The 21224-nt window shown below is 45.5% G+C and overlaps 2 protein-coding genes across 2 annotated transcripts in view; both read left to right on the top strand.

Moving 5' to 3' along the window:
* Nucleotides 1-21224, top strand: part of AGBL4 (AGBL carboxypeptidase 4) — a 1455026-nt gene that overhangs the window by 1180089 nt on the left and 253713 nt on the right. The window lies entirely within an intron of this gene.
* The window catches only part of BEND5 (BEN domain containing 5), a 49300-nt gene continuing 38558 nt past the window's right edge, over nucleotides 10483-21224 (top strand). Inside the window, exon 1 of the mRNA XM_069591000.1 lies at nucleotides 10483-11021. Within this exon, the coding sequence (XP_069447101.1) occupies nucleotides 10796-11021 (226 nt within the window). The 5' untranslated portion in view covers nucleotides 10483-10795. The remainder of the gene's footprint in view (nucleotides 11022-21224) is intronic.

The raw sequence follows: 21224 nt of genomic DNA, 5'->3' as shown, positions 1-21224 counted from the left end.
GTAAACATCAAATCTTGTGAGTGCTCTGAAAATATTAAAGGTGATATGTATAAAGCAGCCTGAATAGATCCTATTATGGAAATCAATAGTTGTTAGTTCTGTTTTCATACCATTCTTCAGATTTTGTATTGAATTTATGGTGTGATTAGGATATATTCTTAAGAAAATCAGAGTTATTCATGATTTTCTGAGAAGATTCCATTCCGTGAATGGATGTTCCCTTGTGTGCCTGTGACCCAGAGTGGCAGTCCAGAGTTATCAAACAAAAGTCTAAGAGAGGATGACAATGTGGGGTGCACTCTGGCCCTCTGTGGACCTGTGAAGGGCAGATATTCTGAGCCACAGGTGCTTGAAATGAGCAGAGACGATAACCAGAGAACTAGCATGTGGCCACTGAAGCAAAGTTGCCCTGTTACCTCCCAAATAATGTTGGAATCATCAAAAAACTAGAACGAGCCATCATTCACCATGAGTAGGGCTTTGAGAATCAGTGACACCTAGCTAACTGCAGGGTAAAAAGGAAGTTGACCCTTGGAGGATGAGGCAAAAATCACTACCTTGTGTCCAGGAGGCCCATGGACTGTGTCAGGGAGGTTCTTGATACTATTACATTATTATTGGTTCCAGTGTGAGATAACTGTGTGTAATTGTCAGTGTGATAATTTTTCTATAATTGTTTCCAATTTTTTCTCCCTTTACCTTTAGAAAAACATTTTGAAAATTTCAGTCTGTCCAGTGGTTCTAAAGGAAAATTGAGGGCTTTTATTGTTTTGAGGGGCCAGATTATGGGGACCAGACATGGTGGGGGCCCAGAAACACACAGACACTCTCAAGAAGAAGATAAGACTCAGAGGGACAGAATAAGGCCCTTGGGACACCTCTCCCACCTCACCTTTGCGGGCTTCTCTCCTCCAGGGTCTGTTTCAGATATGCATTCATTTAACAAGTGTTGTTTAGAGTCTGCCTTATGCCAGGCTGGGTGCTAGGACACACTAAGTGAAATCGCTCAGTCGTGTCTGACTCTTTGCTACCTCATGGACTATAGCCTACCGGCTCCTCCGTCCATGGGATTTTCCGGGCAAAGGTACTGGAGTGGGTTGCCATTTCCTTCTCCAGAGGATCTTCCTGACCCAGGGATCGAACCCAGGCCCACCTGCATTACAGGAAAACACTTTACCCTCTGAGCCACTAAAGAAAGACAGGACCTCTTCCCTAAAGGAGCTTTTGACCTAGTGCAGAGACAGACAATAATAGAATAAATATATACTATAATAAACCTTATGAAAAAAATATAAGTAGCAGTGGAAATACATAACAGGGACCTGAGCTAGTCTATGAAGGGGGATGGGAAGAGCAAGCCAGCTAGCCTTTCCTGGGGAAGTGACACTTCAGCTGAAAAGTAACAGAATGAATTAATAATGGGAACCAGAGGCGGCCTCTAAAACTAATAGTCCCCTGATTGAAATTCATAGTTGAGGCAAGTTGCTTTCTTCCCAGGTAGGCTAATTTTTTGGTTTCTTTTTCAAAACCAGTTCAAACGCCCTTCCTTTGTGACAGCATTTCTTCTCTCTCTTCTATTCACAAATCTTTTTTGGTCTTCAACCACTGGGAATTGGTTTGCTTTGCTTTGCTAATGCAGAGTATACACACCTAGACTAAAATGCCTGGATTCAGATCATTCATGTAGCCAACTCCTGAGTGTAACCAACATGAGATCAAAATGTAGCTGCGATCTGATTGGTTGAACTCAACCACTGCGTTGCCTGCTTGATCAGGCCAAGACATCTGGCTTCAGACTGTGGTAAACACTTCTGCATTTTAGATTTTATATAATGCAGTTTTTTATTTCTTCGAAGAAAACACAAAAAGTAAGTCTGAAAGAATGAATGGATCCAAATACATTCTCCTGGAAGTGCTTGCTGCAGCAGGCCTGGACAAGGCCCATAGTCTCAATAGCTTTTGAACTTGTGAGATCTGGGTCCATCTTTGGTGACTACAACCCTGTGCCCACAGGTTCTGGTTTAAAGAGAATGGCTCTGGGATCGAAACATTGTGGAGTGCTCGTTAGATAATTATCAGGATAATTTATCTCATTATATTCAATCTTACTTTCAGCATGAGGATAAGCATTCTAGTAACAATAATGATAGTGACAATAATAATAATAACAATAATAGCAACTATCATATATTGAGAACTCACTATGTGTCAGCTACTGTGCCAAACATTTTATATGGGTTATCTCATTTAATTCTCACAGCAACTCTATGAAGCTATATTAATATTTTCAAGAAGAAACTGAAGCTTGAAGAGATTAAGATATTAGTCCATGACCACACACTTAGTAAGGATGCGAGTGTGCAAAGTCTTGTCAGTCATGTCCAACTCTTTACAACCCCATGGACTGTAGCCCACCAGACTCCTCTATCCATGGGATCTTCCAGTCAAGAATACTGGCCTAGGTTACCATTTCCTTCTCCAAGTGATTTCCCCACCCAGAGATTGAACCTGGGTCTCCCACATTGCAGGCGGATTCTTTACCAACTGAGCCACCACTTCACTTCAGTTCAGTCACTCAGTCATGTCCAACTCTTTGTGACCCCATAGACTGCAGCATGCCAACTTCCCTGTTCATCACCAACTCCCGGAGCTTACTCAAACTCATGTCCGTTGAGTCGGTGATGCCATCCAAACATCTCATCCTCTGTCGTCCCTTTCTCCTTTCACCTTCAATCTTTCAAAGCATCAGGGTCTTTTCCAATGAGTCAGTTTTTTGCATTAGGTGGCCAAATATTGGAGCTTCATCCTCAGCATCAGTCTTTCCGATGAATATTCAGGACTGATTTCCTTTAGGATGGACTGGTTGGATCTCCTTGCAGTCCAAGGGACTCTCAAGAGTCTTCTCCAACACCACAGTTCAAAAGCATCAATTCTTCTGAGCTCAGATTTCTTAATAGTCCAACTCTCACATCCATATGTGACTACTAGAAAAACCATAGCTTTGCTAGATGGACCTTTGTCAGCAAACTAATGTCTCTGCTTTTTAATATGCGGTTTAGGTTGCTCATAGCTTTTCTCCCAAGGAACGAACATCTTATAATTTTATGACTGCAGTCACTATCTGCAGTGATTTTGGAGCCCAAAAAAATAAAGTCTGTCACTGTTTCCATTGTTTCCCCATCTATTTCCCATGAAGTGATGGGACCAGATGCCATGATCTTAGTTTTCTGAATGTTGAGTTTTAAGCCAACTTCTTCACTCTTCTCTTTCACTTTCATCAAGAGGCTCTTTAGTTCCTCTTCGTTTTATACCATAAGGGTGGTGCCACCTGCATATCTCAGATTATTGATATTTCTCCTGGCAATCTTGATTCCAGCTTGTGCTTCATCCAGCCCAACATTTTGCACGATGTACTCTGCCTACAATTAAATGAGCAGGGTGACAATATACAGCCTTGACCTACTCCTTTCCTGATTTGGAACCAGTCTGTCGTTCCATGTCCAGTTCTAACTGTTGCTTCTTGAAGTGCATACAGAATTCTCAGGAGGCAGGTCAGGTGGTCTGGTATTCCCATCTCTTGAAGAATTTTCCACAGTTTGTTGTGATCTACACAGTCAAAGGCTTTGGCATAGTCAATAAAGCAGAAGTAGATGTTTTTCTGGAACTCTCTTGCTTTTTGCATGATCTAGCAGATGTTGGCAATTTGATCTCTGGTTCCTCTGCCTTTTCTAAATCCAGCTTGAACATCTGGAAGTTCACGGTTCACGTACTGTTGAATCCTGGCTTAGAGAATTTTGAGTATTACTTTGCTAGCTTGTGAGATGAGTGCAGTGAGTAGTTTGAACATTCTTGGGCATTGCCTTTCTTTAGGACTGGAATGAACACTGACCTTTTCCAGTCCTGTGGCCACTGCTGAGTTTTCCAAATTTGCTGACGTATTGAGTGCAACACTTTCATAGCATCATCTTTTAAGGTTTGAAATAGCTCAACTGGAATTCCATCACCTCCACTAGCTTTGTTCTCAGTGATGCTTCCTAAGCCCACTTGACTTCACATTCCAGGATGTCTGGCTCTAGGTGAGTGATCACACCATTGTGATTATTTGGGTGGTGAAGCTCTTTTTTTGTGCAGTTCTTCTGTGCATTCTTGCTACCTCTTCTTAATATCTCCTGCTTCTGTTAGGTTCATACTATTTCTGTCCTTAATTGTGCCCAACTTTGCATGAAAAGTTCCCTTGGTATCTCTAATTTTCTTGAAGAGATCTCTAGTCTTTCCCATTCTATTGTTTTCCTTTATTTCTTTGCACTGATCACTGAGGAAGGCTTTCTCATCTCTTCTTGCTATATTTTGGAACTCTGCATTCAAATGGGTATATCTTTCCTTTTCTCCTTTGCCTTTTGCTTCTCTTCTTTTCTCAGCTATTTGTAAGGCCTCCTCAGACAACCATTTTGCCTTTTTGCATTTCTTTTTCTTGGAGATGGTCTCGATCCCTGCCTCCTGTACAATGTCACGAACCTCTGTCCATAGTTCTTCAGGTACTTTGTCTATCAGATCTAATCCCTTGAATCTATTTGTCATTTCCACTGTATAATCATAAAGGATTTGATTTAGGTCATACCTGAATGGTAGTGGTTTTCCCTACTTTCTTCAATTTCAGTCTGAATTTGGCAGTAAGGAGTTCATGATCTGAGCCATCTTTGGCTGCAAAGAATATAATCAATCTGATTTTGGTATTGACCTTCTGGTGATGTCCATGTGTAGAGTCTTCTCTTGTGTTGTTGGAAGAGGGTATTTGCTATTACCAGGGTGTTCTCTTGGCAAATTTCTGTTAACCTTTGTCCTGCTTCATTCTGTACTCCAAGGCCAAATTTGCCTGTTACTCTGGGTATCTCTTGACTTCCTACTTCTGCATTACAGTTTCCTATGATGAAAAGGACATCTTTTTTGGCTGTTAGTTCTAGAGGGTCTTGTGGGTCTTCACACAACCATTCAATTTCAGTTTCTTCAGCATTGCTACTTGGGACATAGGCTTGGGTTACTGTGATATTGAATGGTTTGCCCTGGAAATGAACAGAGATCATTCTGCCATTTTTGAAATTGCACCCAAGCACTGCATTTTGGACTCTTTTTGTTGACTCTGAGGGCTACTCCATTTCTTCTAAGGGATTCTTGCCAACAGTAATAGATATAATGGTCATCTGAGTGTGTCACTTTTCAAACAAACATTTCAGAGCCCTGTGTATTTTCCCTGAAAATAGTATCTAGGATTTGCTGAGCAATTTCTTTGTGACTACCATGTTACCTAAAAATCTTCCAACTCAGACATGCTCAACCTGGTCTGATTTTAAAATAATCTAGGAACTTAAAAAGAAAACATTTCCCAAGTCCCATCCCCAGACCAATTGTATCACAGGATGTTGGGGGACAGGACCTAGGAGTGGCATATTTTTTATGTTCTCCAAGTTGTTATGCCTAGAGTCCGAGTCCCCAAAACTGAGAGAATAAGACGTCCACAGCAACGCAAAAGCATAAAGGGGTTTATTGCTAGCTTGAGTTAGGGCCCAGGTCTCATCCAGCACAGTGGAATCTGACAAGAGCCCCGAGCTCTGAATCACATCTACTTTTATACAGACGGTTCTTTGTTTCTGTAACAGCATAGCTGATTGGTTAAACCTTATGTGCGCGGGACTTTTAAACCTCGCATCCCTATCTGGATTGGCTCGGGTCTGGCGTGGGCGGGGTAGGGGAGGGCGGTGGGCTACGGGGATTTTTCTGATTGGTCGAGCTACACTGCCTGTGGGAGTTCCCAGTGCCTCAGCTTTCCTAGAGACTAAACCTCAGGCCTAGCCTGCCCCTTAGAGTCTGTCCTGGCTCCAGTTTGGTCCTAACACAAGTGATTCTGATACACAGAAAAGGTAAAAACTCCTATCCCAATTCTCACAATATATTCAGAAGATACATATTATTGGCCTCATTTTATGGGTAAGGGAACTGAGGGAGGCAAACTATCTTGGCCAAAGTTACAGCAAAGGTCTGATTCTAAAGCCCACATTGCTTTGGCCCTCCAGGTTGTCACCTACGTGACAAGCTGGCATTCCCTCTAACTCCAGGCAGTGTTCACTGGCCTTTGAGGTTGTTCTCAGCATACAAGTCCTGTCTTTCCTTCCTTCCCCTATCTCCTGTCCCTCTCCTCCCCTGCCTAAAACCCCATTGTCAGATTGAGCCAGACTTCACCATCAGGAGTTCAAACGGATATACTGTGTTTATGCCACCGTTTTGGTGATAGTAGCTGTTCAGGGTAATGCCCAGCATGGGCCTCCCAACAGTCCCAGATCCTCCCAGCCATGTGTCAACATTCCTTCCTTGAATCAGCCTAAAAAGACAACGGCCCTGAGCTCAGAGCACAGCAAGTTGTTTTTCTGGACAGAATTTAAAAAAAAAAAAAAAAAAGTTTTGTTTTTTTTTGAAGCAAAGACTTAAAAAGTCAAATTAAATATCATAGGGGGAAAAAAGGCAAAATCATGAAAAAATGTGGTCAATCATTAGCAGAGAGGTTGAAAAGACACGCTCCAGTTGCTTTAAAAACTCACAGAACCCAGGTCTCCTTAAAATAGTTTTACAAAGTACATTGAGAATTCCATGCAGTAATATGAAACATAAGTCCCCCTGCTGCCACTGATCATGCTTCAGCTGGCTAAACTGAAGGAGCTTGACATTAACCCAAGGCTCTGCAAAACTCGACAGGAAAGCGCAAGGAGACACAGTCGCAAAGCTGCCCCAGATGTGTACATTTTCTGCTCCATTAAAGTAACTTGGAAGAGAGGCAAAGTACATTTGGCTGGTAGAAAGAGGGAGTCAGGGGAGGGGCAGGGAGAAGACAGGCAGCCTCATCATGGGCCTCCCACTCCCCAGTCCTGCTTCCCCCCAGTCCTTACCCACACCATTTCTAATCTGAAATGTCTAAAATGCAAATATGACCACAGGCTTTCCTGGATTCCCCAGAGCCAAACTCTTTGGCCAGTTTTCCTAACTCTATCATGAGGTTCATAATACCCACTTCAAGGGTTTGGTGTGAAATTAATTGAAATCATATATACTTGGTGGCTGGCATAAGCTTTGGAGGAAGAAAAGTAGATAGCACAGTTATCGTCACTGAAACCGGGTCATATGAGGAAAGACAGGTGAAGGAAGTGAAGATGTCTGGGCAGAAGACAAAGATCCTAATGAGATAGGATCCCAAGTTCTTCCATATCTGATGGGCTGGCATGAGAGTCTTGGTGGTGAACTTAGTATGACAGCTACAGGGGGAAAGGTTCTGCATCAGTGTAAGTATGAAAGACCTTTCTAACAGTAGTGTCCCAAAGATAAGGGGTGCTGGTAAACTTCCTAACATTAGAACCATATAAGAAGTGCTTGGATGACCATTTGGCAGGGATACTGAAGAGGAGGTACAAGCGTGATTTGGTCAAACAGGACATTTTTAACCACCTCTTTTAAGTCTGAAATATGTACTTTTGAACTCTCTTTGTTTGCCAATCACTGAATCATCAACATCTTGAGTTTCTGGTATGTGTAAAGCCTGGGGCAACAGTCTCTGGATCAAAGAGGTACTCTGACTCCAGTTTTCACTAGGACAAAGGATACGCACTTAGTAGGTTCCCTAGAAGCTTTATTAAAAGACTCTGTGATACACACAGGAAGCAGAAACTCTGGTTGTCTTTCTGTTGCCTTTAGGCTGCTGAACGCTGTCTCTTTGAACATCCTGTTCATGCCATTCCTTCTCCAGAATCCATTCTGTGCACCTGCAAGAAAACATATTGAGTCCGTGTTTCCTCTGTTGGCATCCATGTCATTATTTGTTCTTTTCTTCTGTCTGGGTTCTTGGAAAATGAAACTGCCCCCTTATGAGAACTATTTACACTGACTGGGGTGGAGAATTTGTTTGAACCTGAGAGTGCAGTGGTACTTAATATGTTCATGGATGTGTCTGTCTCACAAAGAGAGCAATCATGATGGGCATATTGGTTACTGGGAATGGGAAAGACAGCTGAGATTCAGCTCCAACTCTGAAAAGATGGGACAGATGTTCAGCAAAAGCATGTAAGAGGTTTGTTATTCATGCGGTGTCTTTCTTTAACGCCTTTCTTTTACTCGCATTTTCTCCCCAGTTCCACGCTAGGATGCTTTTTGTCCCCCCACCCCACCCCCAGAGCGCTCATTCTAATGAGGGAAGATAAAATGTGATGGACAAAATAGTAGAAAGAAACTGCCTGTGTTGAGGAGAGAGATTGGTTGGGGGAGCTTCACCGAGGAAGTGACTTGTGCACCGGCCTTCAGGGGAGGGTGAGGTCACTGTGTACTCCGGGGAGGAAGAACTCCCCAGGATGAGGGCAGAAAATGCACAGAGCCCGGAGATCCCGATCAAACATGCTCTCTTGGAAGATGTCAAATAGTTTAATGTGTCTGAAATGTACTGGAATGTCCAGGAAGGTGATAAGAGATTGAGACTGGTAATGTACTTTGAGGTCACTCTCATCTAGACGGGCTAGGAGGTTGGCCAGGGTGCTACTTGAAATTATTTTGCAAACACAGTTTGGAGTTTCATGGTATTTCATTTAATATGGCCAGCTCTGCATGATTCATCTTTTAAATCAGAAGTCTTGCTACACATTACTTCCCCTTGACCACCATAGGAATGTATTCTTAGAATAAAAGCGCATGCAAGATCAGTCCAAACAAATCATAATCATGAAGGTAAACCTGCTGGAACAATTCAGAGTGGCTCCTCTTTTTTCCGCAAGTATGTAGGGCAACAGAGGTTCAACAACTGCATCCATACAACATGTGGTCTTATCTGTGTGTATATCAGAGGCTCCGTTTAAAGGAACTTAATCTGACCTGTACAGTTGGATCTGGGGAGAACATGTTGATGGGGTTTTTGGCTTATCCTTAATCATTCACGTAGCTAATCTGAAATGTGAGCACAGTGCTTTTAAAAAAAATAATGTTTAATGCTTTCTGATTATAAAGTAATACCTGCTTATTGGGGAAAATAGTTACATAAACAAAAACACACAAAGGAAAACAAAGTCACCCACGACTACTAAGAAACATTTTGGCACGTTTATTTTGCTTTTTTCTTACAGGTTGAGTTCGTTAAAATGAATTTTTTGAAATATATAATATGTAATTCAGTCTGTCACCTCCATTCAACATTCCTCTATGAGAACACTTTTCTCACTATAACATAATTACTTATACTTTCTTAATACTTTCCGACCAGACTGTGTTTCCAGGACAGAGGAGGGTTATTCATAGTAACCTAATTTCAGCATAGAAATCCAAAATCAAGACTCAAGCTCTTGTATACTGTCTAACACTGCAAGAGATCCAGGTGTTTATCCTGTGTGTTTTCCTCTCTCTACCACCAGCCCTTAGCCCAGAATCTGGCATGTGGTGCATACCCAATGAATATTGGTTGCTGAAATAAATGGGTGTGACTGGATGGCTGGATGAATGCGGATTTTTAATTATTATTATTTTCCACCCAAAATTCACTGAGCCCCTACCAAGTGCCAAGTTTGTGCAATGGGAATATAAGTAGCCACACTGGAAACAAAGTCCACCCTCTCAGAGGCCTCACTGTGAGGATGCTGACTCCCTCTAAGGTGGGATGAGGTTCCTGTGAGGAACAGCCCCAGTCAGCCCTCTTTAGGCTGATGGTGTTCATACTTTTCTGGCGGACACAAGCCCCTCCAGGTTCCCTTCTGCCTGTGACACTAGGGACAGAGCAAAGACTGCCATTCCAGACAGTCCCGTTCCTGAACTCCTCGAGGTGCCCCAGAAATGCCCAGCTAGCCCTGGGTTTGCCTTCCCGAGAGCACCCCTCCTCTCCCTGCTCATTCCAGCAGGTCCCAGTTTAGAGACCTGCATGCTGTGGAGGGGACCTCACTGCTGGAAGACTACAGGGGAGAGAGGCTACCCTGCTCCTTCCAGCTGAGAGGGGCCCTTGATAAACTCTCCACCATCCCAGCCTGCTGGTCCAACTGGAAATCCCAGATAAGCCCCAGATTCTGGTCAGAACTAGTTTGGCAGCAAAGGGGTAATATTTCTAGCTGACTGACCCTCCCCACAGGGGAGCTGGCAGTTTCTGCCAAAAAGAAAAAGAAAGTGAACTAAAGGAGTTGAGGGGAGTACTTAGAATTATTTGAAATACTCCAAAATTCTGCTTGCTGGCACATGCAAGTTTACACTTAGGAATCCAAACAAGCTTGCCCCTCGCCCTGCATTTCTTCCCTCACACTCTCCTCTCCTCGGCAGTGCAGTTTTGCTGCCATGCAATTTGGTGTGTAGCGCGATTGTTGAAGCGACGAATCCAGCATGCAGCGCGACTCTGATGATTAGTCAATGCATTTTTTTTTCCTCCTGCAAAGCTATTGTTATTAACATTATTGCAATGCAGTCTCTCGGCCCTTTCCCCTTCCCTCGGCGAATCGCACTCCGGCTGTGATTGCTCGGGTCTGACTTCGCGAGTGGCGGTGCGCTTCCAAACCCCCTCCTCCGCCTCCCGCCCCCCGCCCCCCGCCCCCCTCCCTGCCGGTTCCGCGCTCAGGCGAGAGCAGCCGATTGGCAGAGCGGGGCTTTCAGGAACAATAACAGCGGGGGGAGCCCGGGCCCTGGGGAGCCGCCCCCGCCCCCGGCCCGGCCGCGCGGCTCGCGCCCCGCGCCGGGTCCCCACCTCCGCGCCCGCCCCGCGGGCTGACCGGCCGAGCGGGGCCCGCCCCCTGCGCCCACCATGTACGCCTTTGTGCGGTTCCTGGAGGACAACGTCTGCTACGCGCTGCCCGTGTCGTGCGTGCGCGACTTCAGCCCCCGCTCGCGGCTGGATTTTGACAACCAGAAGGTGTACGCCGTGTACCGGGGCCCGGAGGAGCTGGGCGCTGGGCCCGAGAGCCCCCCGCGCGCCCCCCGCGACTGGGGCGCGCTGCTGCTCCACAAGGCCCAGATCCTGGCGCTGGCAGGTGAGCGAGGGGGCCGGGAGGGACCCGGGGAGCGGGCGGGGGCCGGGAGCCGGGGAGGGGGCCGGGGGGAGCCGCTGCTTGCTCCGGCCCCCTCCTCCCGTCCCATAGGCTTTTCTCTGTGGGGAACGGGGTGTCTGTAGAAGGCCAGACCAGTTAAAAATACGGGATGGTCCCCTTTGTCTTCCCCGCCTCCCGGACCACTCGCGCGCTGTCAGTCTGTCTCCACGTCCCCGTGTCTGTCCTCCTCTTTCTGTTTCTATTCTCTGGCTGCTTCACTTTCCCTTTCTCTCTCTGCCTGTTTGCACCTTCATTTCTCTTCCACCTTCTCTTTCCCTCTGTCTCACTTCCTTGCCTCTCTGCTGTGTCTCCTTAAGTTTCTCTAGCCGGCTGTCTCTCCCTTTAAGGCCCGCAGTACTGCCTGAGGAGGCAAGGCTTGATATTGTCAGACTCTTCCAGGTGGGAGTCCCTCTTCACAGAGGAGAGCTATGACATCCTTGTCCCATCCGGGCGGTCCCTGGATGGGATGAAGAGGCCTTGATTACTGGGTACTGGGTGCCTCTCTCCTGCCCCTTCCTGAATAGGTGCAGAGGTAAAGAGTCAGTGGCACTTAGCATCCCTCAGCCTCCACACTCCTTCTGAATCTCCCAGAAGGCTCCTCGAGTAAGAGCTGAGGGCCAGGATAAGACTAGACTTCCCATTCCTGCTTTCCCAGGGCCCTGAGAGATAGGTAAGGCAGGTGGCGCATCCCCATTTGCCAGGTGAGAATGCTGAGGTTCAGTTAGAGTTGGACAAGAAACCAGCCCCCTAGTCTCCTTCACCAAGTTCCTTCTGCCATACTGAAGTGCCTTTTCCTTTGTAAAGTCAGCAGATCCTCTTTCGCAGCCAGTTCTAGGAGGCTTGGGTACAGACAGGAGTAGAAGAGGAAAGTGTCACTTCTGTTTTGGGGAGCAGCCTTCTAGCTATTCCTGGTAAGTAAGGAGGGTGTACCTCAGACTGAGCAGACAGTAAGCCACCCTGCCCTCCAGTGCAAAGAGAAGACCAGGGATGAGTTGCTCTTGCTGGTGTTTTGTAGTTTGAGACCTTTCCTGTTTTTTCCCACTTCCTTAGCTTTCTTCATTTAGCTTAAAAGAATAATTCAGCATTTATCATATTTAAATTTGGCAAGTAAGGAAACTGTGGCTTGAAACAGAGAAGTGACTTTCCAAGGGTCTCCTGGCAAATTAGCAGTACATTAGAGCTCTAGTTCATAAAGTTCCTTTCCATCACCCCCTGTTGCCTCTGGAAAGTAGGTTTGCCAGAGTTGAGGAGTGGAAGAAAAGCTGGAAACAGATGAGCACCTGGGGCCCTTTTGGCAGGACTGTCCTTACCACTTCTCTGACAAGCCCTGGGTCGCAGTGGTATAAACCCACCCATGACACCTGGGCATGCCTGGGGCCAGAAAAACAGAATGAAAGAAAATATGGGGGGAGGGGAGGGAAACCTTTGTAGTTGATGAGGTTTTTGTTTTGTTTGTTTGCTTGATTTTAATTACCTGAGGGAAGGGATTTGGAGATTTTTTTTCCCCCCAGGAGTACAGAATTGCCCTGAGGAAGTTATAACTAGGTTGTAACCATTGCTTCCCCTTGACTATAAGAAAAGAAAGCATGCTCTTGTTATACTCTTAGATCTGGAAGGGCCCTAGGAGAGAAATGGTGTATGTCAGAAGGAGTCAGTGGTATGTACATGCTTTAGTGTGGGATGGCTGTTTTCCTCTTTTAGAGATTGTTCATTCATCCATTTATTCATTCAGTAAATATTAACACTGTGCTTGGCTCTTCAAGCACTGTATAGAGGCTGCTGGGGGAGATGGCAGCCCCCACAGACTCTGAATTTTGAAAATTGACTCAAGTCTTTTTAAGTAAGACAATGTAATCTTTGGTCTGAGGACCATGAATCTTGAATGTATAGACTGTTCATCCTTCCTAGTTGGAAATAACTCTTTGGGATTATTACAAACAATTAAAAAAAAACCCCCACAAAACTAGGTAACATCTGGAAATTGGCAGAGTAGATCCAGAGAAGAAGCGTGGTGCCAGCTTGAGCAAAGTGAGTTGAAAAGCACTTTCCCCCACCTCTCTTCAGGTTTTTTTTTTTTTTTTCCCCTTGAGAAGAGAAAAGGGGTGGGGGGTTGCAGGGAGAAGAGAAAGACTTGAGGTCTTGAGGTTGGCTAGACCACATTTAGAATTCCAATCAGCTGGTTAATTTTTAAACTGGGGCTGTTCTTCTGGCTGTAGACCTGATTGGAAGGGCCAGGGTGGGTTTGGGAATTCATTTATCCTGGAGGAACTCTCCTGTGTGTCTTGAAACCCCATCTTAAATGCTGAAGCTCTGAGAATTGCTTAGAGTGACTTCATCGTAAAGAGCTCTTCTTCTGGCATGTCCTAGTTGTAAATACAACTGTGCTGTGGGACCTGATGTACTTAGGTGAGTCCTCAAGCGGGAGGCAGAGAAGGCTATGTTTTTGTGAATTAGCCATGAGTAATTAATCCCTCCCTGACATCAAAAGCAGGGTTTCAGGGGGCCAGTTTGGGGCTACGTTATGGCTTTTGGTGAGAAGCCTGTTTCATTACTGTTTGCCCAGGCCAACCCAGAGCCTGTGTTCAAGTGTACCTCCTCCTGTATCCAGGAAATGTCAAAGCCAGCTGCTTTGGGACTTGGCATTTTCTGCACCATGGTTTCCATGTGTGTCAGACCTCATATATAGCCTTGATTTCAGTTCAAGCGAAAAAAACAAACACAGTCTTTATTGACACTCTTGCTTTGTGCCTGTGCATTATCTCTTAGTCCTCCACAGAAACCTGTTGGTGGAGATTGCTGTTGTTACCATTCCCATTGTTTAGATGAGGACACTGAGCCTTAGAGACTCCTGTGCAGCTGCGTAGCTGCAAGTGACAAAGCCAGACTCAGGACCCAGGTCTTCCAATGCCAGGTGCCCACTGGGAAGTCTCCTTTGTAAAGTAGCTGATGCTTCCATCGGCCGCACAGCAAGCTTGGAAGGAGTAAAAGAAGAGAAAAGAGCTGTCTGTGAAGCTTACAGTTCAAAGCAAGTTTTGGAGCTCAAGAGCAGTTTTTAGCGCTGAATTTTCAAGCCCCCTCTGCTCTTCCTTTCTTCTCTTACCAGCCTCCCTCCTTCAGAGCACACATGCCTTCCTCCCTGCTAAGTTACATCTTCCTCAGGAAATCTCAGAAGAGCGCCCATCCTCCTGGTTCACATAACTCAAGACTTGGCTCACCTTTGGACACGGTCTCATTCGTCACTCTCATTTACTTGCCAAACAGCTTGTGAAAATGAGAGCAACCCACTTGGAGAACTTAACCATTATCCAACTGCAATCCAGTCTCCTCCTGGGGCTCATGATATTGAATTTATGCTTTTTGTTTTGTTTCTTTTTAACGGGGCCCAAACTGGTTTTTTTAAGCTCTGAGTCTTAAAATGCTGTGCCGTTCTCTGAAGGTACTTTTGCTGCATTATTGTTATTCGGGTATGCTAAATTCCTCTTGTTGTCATATGTCCCCTTACTACTTCCTATACCCCAGGCCCCTTGCTATAATAAACAAATGCTCCAGTGCACCCACAGGTCTGAGGTCCTGGGACTGAAATGGCAGCACAACCCGGGTGAGACCAAAAGTTAACTTTTCAGGCCCTGCCATGTAGGGTTTCTGTCTGTTGGAGTGACAAGGAAAAAATGGGCACCATCCTCGGGGTAGTCTTGGGGCCTGATGTTTGGCCTAAATAGAGAGAAGCCAGGCACTGCAGGTCAGAGAAAGGGCCTATTCTAGAGGGGCTTTGCAATTTCTCTTGCACAGCTTTCTAACTTTATCCCCACTGCCCCATCCAGGCCTGCACCAGCTTTTACGTCTAAACCAGCATAGCTGTCTTCTAATTGATCACCCTGCCTCAATCTATTTTCCAAATTGCTGCCAGAATAATTTTCTAAGACTCAGTCATAGTCAAGTCACTACTTGGTAGAACTTTCTGTAGCCCCCCATTGCCTACTGAATGAACTTCAGCTTCTCAGCCTGTGCACTCAGAGCGGCCCCAGTGCCACCTCATTTCTGCAGCTTCCCCTAGGCTGCAGGTGGTATTTCATACCATCTTAAGAACACACCCTCGGGCACTCCTCAAGCCATCCAGGATGGGTTAATCTTTGTGTCAGATGGGCCTCTGCCCATGGAACTCACTTTCAGTGGGAAGGGCAGACACATGGGTGCTTGCAGTCCTGTGAGCTGAGGGCTGTCACAGAGGAATGGATAAATGCATCGGCAGCACCCTGTTCCACGCTCTGTCCCCATGGGAGACCCTCCTTCCTTGGCGCTCTCCTTTGACTTGGCTGTTCCTCGCTTATCTGAGCATTCTGTGTCCTATTTTGGTCAGTCGTGACTGTGTCTGTCTTCTTACCAAACGGTGAACTCCTCCAGGACAGGGACCTGCCTTCCTTTCCTATGCACCTGCAGTGCCCAGCACGTGGTCCACTCCAGTCAGCCCAAGTTGAACTCACCAACTTTGGGAAGTCAGGTGCATATGCTATGCTCGGGGAGAAGAAGCAGGGAGAACAGGGACTCTGTAGCAGCGATTTGTTTCAGAGCAGAAACCTGCAGTGAGTTCTGGAGGTTTCATTCAACTTTGTTCATCTGGAAAAAGTCAATATTCTGTATCTCTCCCTTGACTAGAAGAAACCCCACACTTGGGGGAAGTAGCTTCCAAAGCCACGTTCTTCTTGCTTTGGTAATTTTAGCTCATTCAGGGCTCAGGTCCCAGCTTGGCATTGTCGGTCCAAATAGATCTCTTGCTCCAGAAATGCTTTGGAACTTCTACAAAGTTAGCAGCGAAGCAGGGGACTAGGCGATTTCATATGCAAAGATTGTTGCATGTCATCAGTGGGAGACTGCCAACAAAAGGATTTTTTTTTTTTTTAAAGCAAGTGAAAACTTTTAATTTAAGTTTTGACGTGTTCTACTGATGTACATTGGAGCGAAGATTGGAACTTGCCTGTTGTCATCTGTTGCTGATTCTACTGAAATGTTAACCATTGAAAGTTCCTTCTGATGTGATCTGTTTAAGAACCACATATTTGTTGCAACTAAATAGTAAGTGCTACAGAGTACTTCAGAATTCTGGTTCACTGGATGAAAGGAAAAAATTGCCCCATGCAAGCTGAGGTCTTGCTCTTTTGAATGTTTCTTTTTGGTTGTTTTTGTTATTCAAGAGCACACTGGTTTTTGTTTTTAAAAACACACCAGAAAAGTAGAGTTCAAATTTAGATCTTTGGCTCCCAGGATTTATTCTCTTTCCACTGTGCCTACCTGCTTTGTCTTATAAGCTCTTTCAAGAGAGAAGATATGTGTTCCCTTCATTTTAGAATGCTTACCAGTAAAGCATCCATGCCCTGAAGAACTTTTCTCTGGTTCCTGTTAGTTCCCCAGCTCTTGAGTTACACTAGGTGGTCAGCCTTACACTGGAGGGAAACGCAGGAGGAGGAACAAACTTTGTTTCTTGCCTTCAAAGACCATTTAGTACGCACCAGGCTCCAGGTTCAGTGCTGGGAATTACCATATACATACTCCTGTCTACATCCTTGTGAGACAGGGCTTCTTGTTTTACCCCAGGAGGAGAAAGCTACTCAAACATTTACTGGCTGCTGTAGGTGCCAGGCAGTGGGCTAAGGTCTTCCCATATACACGAAGCTTATGGAGAACTGTGATCAGCGCAGTCAGAGAGTATGATACCCACACTGAGGTGGCAGTGGTTGTGATGGATCTGAGATGGACTAAGGAAGGAGATTCCGTAGGATCTGGGATCTGCCTGGTTGTGGTGACGTGTGTGATGATGATGTGGTGATCTGGGCTCTGATCCCACTAGAAGAGTAGTTGGTTAGAAGAGGAGATGATGAGTCTAGTTTGAAACAGGATGAATCTTGGGGGCCTGTTGGACATCTGGGCAGATACTCTAGGAGAGGGACTAGGCATGTGGTCCAAGGTTTAGGAGAGTGCTCTGAAGTGGGGCTGAAGATCCCAATGTGGAAATCATTAGCCATGGGTGTGGTGGGGTCACAGAGGGAGGGGGCGGTCAGAGGAAGTGAATGGTGCAGAACTCTCTAGAACACCAGCTTTTAGGGGGCACAGCTAAAGAAGAAGAACCCCAAAAGATGACTGGGAAGAAGCAGCCAAGGATGGACTAAAAATCAAAAGATAAACAGGAGAGATGGGTGTTCTAGAAATCAAATGAGGAGTGAAGTCTTTGTATCCTAGATCTAAACCTATTTTTGTTTCTTATAACTACATAGCAACCACTTCTTCCTCTGAGCTCACTGGTGAGATGTAGGATAGGACAGCTAAATAATATATAAGCAGGAGAAGACAGAATCTGCTTGGGGTGATATTTTGGTAGTTTTGGATGTCTGAGTTTTGCCCCAGTAGAGAAAGCGATGGCACCCCACTCCAGTACTCTTGCCTGGAGAATCCCATGGATGGGGGAGCCTGGTAGGCTGCAGTCCCTGGGGTCGCGAAAAGTCGGACACGACTGAGCGACTTCCCTTTCACTTTTCACTTTCATGCATTGGAGAAGGAAATGGCAACCCACTCCAGTGTTCTTGCCTGGAGAATCCCAGGGATGGGGGAGCCTGGTGGGCTGCCGTCTGTGGGGTCGCACAGAGTCGGACACGACTGAAGCGACTTAGCAGCAGCAGCAGCAGAGGAAGGATCATACCTGTTCTTTGGAGTCCCAGAAGCAAAATTAGGTCCTGGAATTCATAGGAGTTGGTGGGAGGACTATAATAAGAGCAGGTGAACACTGCTTCCAACATGGTGATGAGCTCCCTGTCGGGGAAGGTGGACATTGCGGAATGAACTCCTGCCCTATGATAGGAGAATTGGTTAGAGGTACTCCTCTCCCAGGTCACTTCCTTAAGTATCAAGTAGGAAGTATTAGAAAGCTGAAAGAAGATAGGCTTTGAAATCAGGCGGTCTGGGTTCCAACTGTGACTCTGCTTACAAGCTGTGTGACCTTAGGGAGATTACGTCACTTCTCTGAGTTTTGGGTGCCCAAACATAGAGAGAGTCGTGAGCTACTTACCCATTATATCATTGTGTTATTAGCAAAGTAACATGGAAGTTATCTGGCACATAGTAGGCACTCATTAAATGTAGGTAATTGATAAGGACTGTGATGGCTCAGCACTGTTGAAAGAACAGCTTGCTTAGTGTGGGTACTACCCTTTATGGTAGAAAGCAACGATTTAGAGGACCAAGGAGCAGACAGGGTTAAAATGTAACTTGTGTGTGTTGTAAATCCTCCTGGGGCTTGACTTTAGCATGAAAGGCTTCCCATCTCACCCCATGATTTTCCCGCCTGTGACCCTGTGGTGGGGCCACTTATTACCCTGGCAACAGCCTGGTAAAGCACATGAGGGTAGCTAGACAAATGAGTCAGCAGGTTGAAGGTTCCTAGTTTTGTCTGTGCCCTAACCCTGTACCCAGGCCTGGCAGGCTGTGATCGTGAGAGCCTGGAGACCTACCAAAACCAGGTTGTCAGTTCTTCTCTCCCTTTTTGGATGGGCTCATCAGGACACTTCTTCAGACAAGCCCACCTGGAGGGATGGGATCATCTGCTCTTATCCAGCACTGCACGGAAGAGAAAGAGAAGTGGAACTCCCTGTGGCTGTCCAGTGGTCACACAGCTGGAAGGTTCTCTTGAGTTTTCTAGTCCAGTCCCTGTTGTTTTACAGAAGAGAGAGCTGAAAGGAAGTGACCGGTCACCCGGAGAGTGAGTTACAAAGCCGTGCCTCAAACCCTTGTCTCTTGATTTCTTTCTGCTTTACCACAGCAGGGCACTCATCTTCTTGTTGTCTTGATTAGATACAGTCGTAAAAAGTTGGGAATTTTGTCTGCCTTGGATGATATAGAAACAGAGGCCAGAGAATGAGAGATACACGTGCTTTTTTTGTGGCATGTCTGTTTCTGAAGCAAACATAGGCATTACAGGGTTTTTAGACGGTTGAAGAACTTGAAGCTGGCATGTAGATACTTTTTTTTAAAACAAGACAAAGCCTGTGTGAAATGGGTTATGTTTAGCCTTTCAGAATTTCATCATAACCAACAAGCCCACACCATATTAAACTCTGACGTTTGAGTCTTTTAATTATCCAGCATGATTTTATGCAAAATGGGAATTAAGACAGTGCCTTTCCCATTGTAATTGTACTTTAATTCTCCAGGGGTCTCTTCACTTTTGAAGACAGACTTGCATGGGATTTCCTGTCTACCAGCCTGTTCTCTAAAACACTATTTGCTCATTACCATGCCTCCATTTTTTTTTTTCAATAGTGTTAAGTTTCATGGGATGTTTCTCCCTCTTAGATGAATGACAGGCACCAAGTTCTTGTGTATTTCTGAAGAGCGGCTTCTACCACATTTTGTGGCTTTGAATAGGGGCTCTTTGGGGGGATTGTTTAGGGCTTGGTGGTCTTGATAAGCTTGCAGTTCAGGAGGTTGGTGTTGAGTCACACTCGTGCTAAGTTGAGTTTGGGAATTTATCACAGCATTTTCCTGGATGCAGGCATGGGCTTAGGAAAAAGGCTGGCCCTTGGGAGATTATATTGATAAACTTGTCATTTTATATGTGCCTTTTAGTTCAGTTGAGGAAGTTACAAAACTTGGTAATATTTCCCCTGTTCCTATAGGATAATTAGGTAATAGAAATGGTCCAAGTGTCATGCAGATGTGACTGGAAATTCTAGTTTATGTCTTAGGCAAACCACCTCACTTTGAGCCTCATTTTCTGTTTCGAAAGAATCATCATGGGGATTAAATATATTGAAGTTAGTAAAGAATTTGGCATGGAGCCTGGTGCATAGTAGATGCTTACTCAATATTTGTTGAATAGATGAATGTGGTTAGCTAACACCACAGAAGCTAGAAAGGAGGATGAGATCGTTGATGCCCAAATCCTCGGTGGTTTTCTTGCCCTGGAAATGAAACAATCAGGAAGTCAGAGTCAAAGAAGATAGTCTCTTCAGAGGCTATATGTTTATTTCTGTTTGCACTAAAACTGATTATTGGGTCTTAAGTTTGAAGTAGTTGCAAAGGTGGGTTGACTGTAGAGAGTTTTCTTCATCCCTTTGAGTCCATTGCTAATTTCTTCTGTTGTTTCCTGGAATGCAAAGCCAGACACAGACTCCAAAGCCATGTTAAAATGCCACATGAAGTCACCTGCTGTCTCAGATGATCCACACCATCGTTCACCTTCATTAATGTGACCAGTCAAGAGTTATAGCTTCTTGTCACCCTATGTTCAGTCTCCTCCTCACACCTCATCCATCTTGCTCACCACTGCCACATTAATCTTCCCGAAACATCTCCTTCATCATGTCCCAATCTGTGTTGGATGCCTGCAGTGGTTCTCTGTGCCAAAGGATAAAAGCCAAGCACATAACCCACAGAACAGCCTCATCGCTGCTATTCATTGAACATCTTGGACAAGAAAGGCACAGTGCTTGGTGTTTTATAAGCATCACCTTTTGGAAAACAGTTTATCATCCCGACCTTAGAAATAATGAAAGTGAGGCTCAGACAGATGAAGTAGCTTGCCCGAATTCCCATAGTCAGCAGGTAGCATAACCAGAGTTCCAAACCAGGACCACCTAATTCGAAAGACTAGGCAGCCTTTATTCAGTCCTGGGCCTCCCTCTCCCAACCAGTTCACCCACTTCTTACAGTGACACTGAGTGTTCCATAATCTGTGGGCTAGAATGGATGGGAGGCATCACCTTTAGCTCAGGGTGAGGATTAAGGAGACCTGGAGATGTGAGGTTTGTCCCACATGAGCCAGCATCTCTCTGAAAGTCAAGCCTTGTATTCTGGTTGAAATTCTTGGTACTTCCTGGGTTGTAAGGATCTGAAAGACACAGACCACTTAGCAGAATACTCAACCCAGAACAAGGGTCAATGAATGTCCACTGACCCCAGAAAAGGACAAGTGGGGGCCTTAGATCTTCTTGAGCCCTCATCCAGGGAGCACATCCAGGAAGCCCTCATCCAGGGAGAAGACTGATAAGCATTAGCATGGAGCCAGGAGGTAGGTAGCTCTCAGAGCTGCCTCATGATCCCCATGGCCAAACATCAGGGCAGCCAGGACCAGGTCAGAGGACAGGTGACTGGGGAAACCGT

Source organism: Ovis canadensis, chromosome 1, assembly GCF_042477335.2.
Source record: "Ovis canadensis isolate MfBH-ARS-UI-01 breed Bighorn chromosome 1, ARS-UI_OviCan_v2, whole genome shotgun sequence".
NCBI lineage: Eukaryota > Metazoa > Chordata > Mammalia > Artiodactyla > Bovidae > Ovis > Ovis canadensis.
Note: the sequence above shows the minus strand (reverse complement) of the source record. Positions and strands in the feature narration are given on the sequence as shown.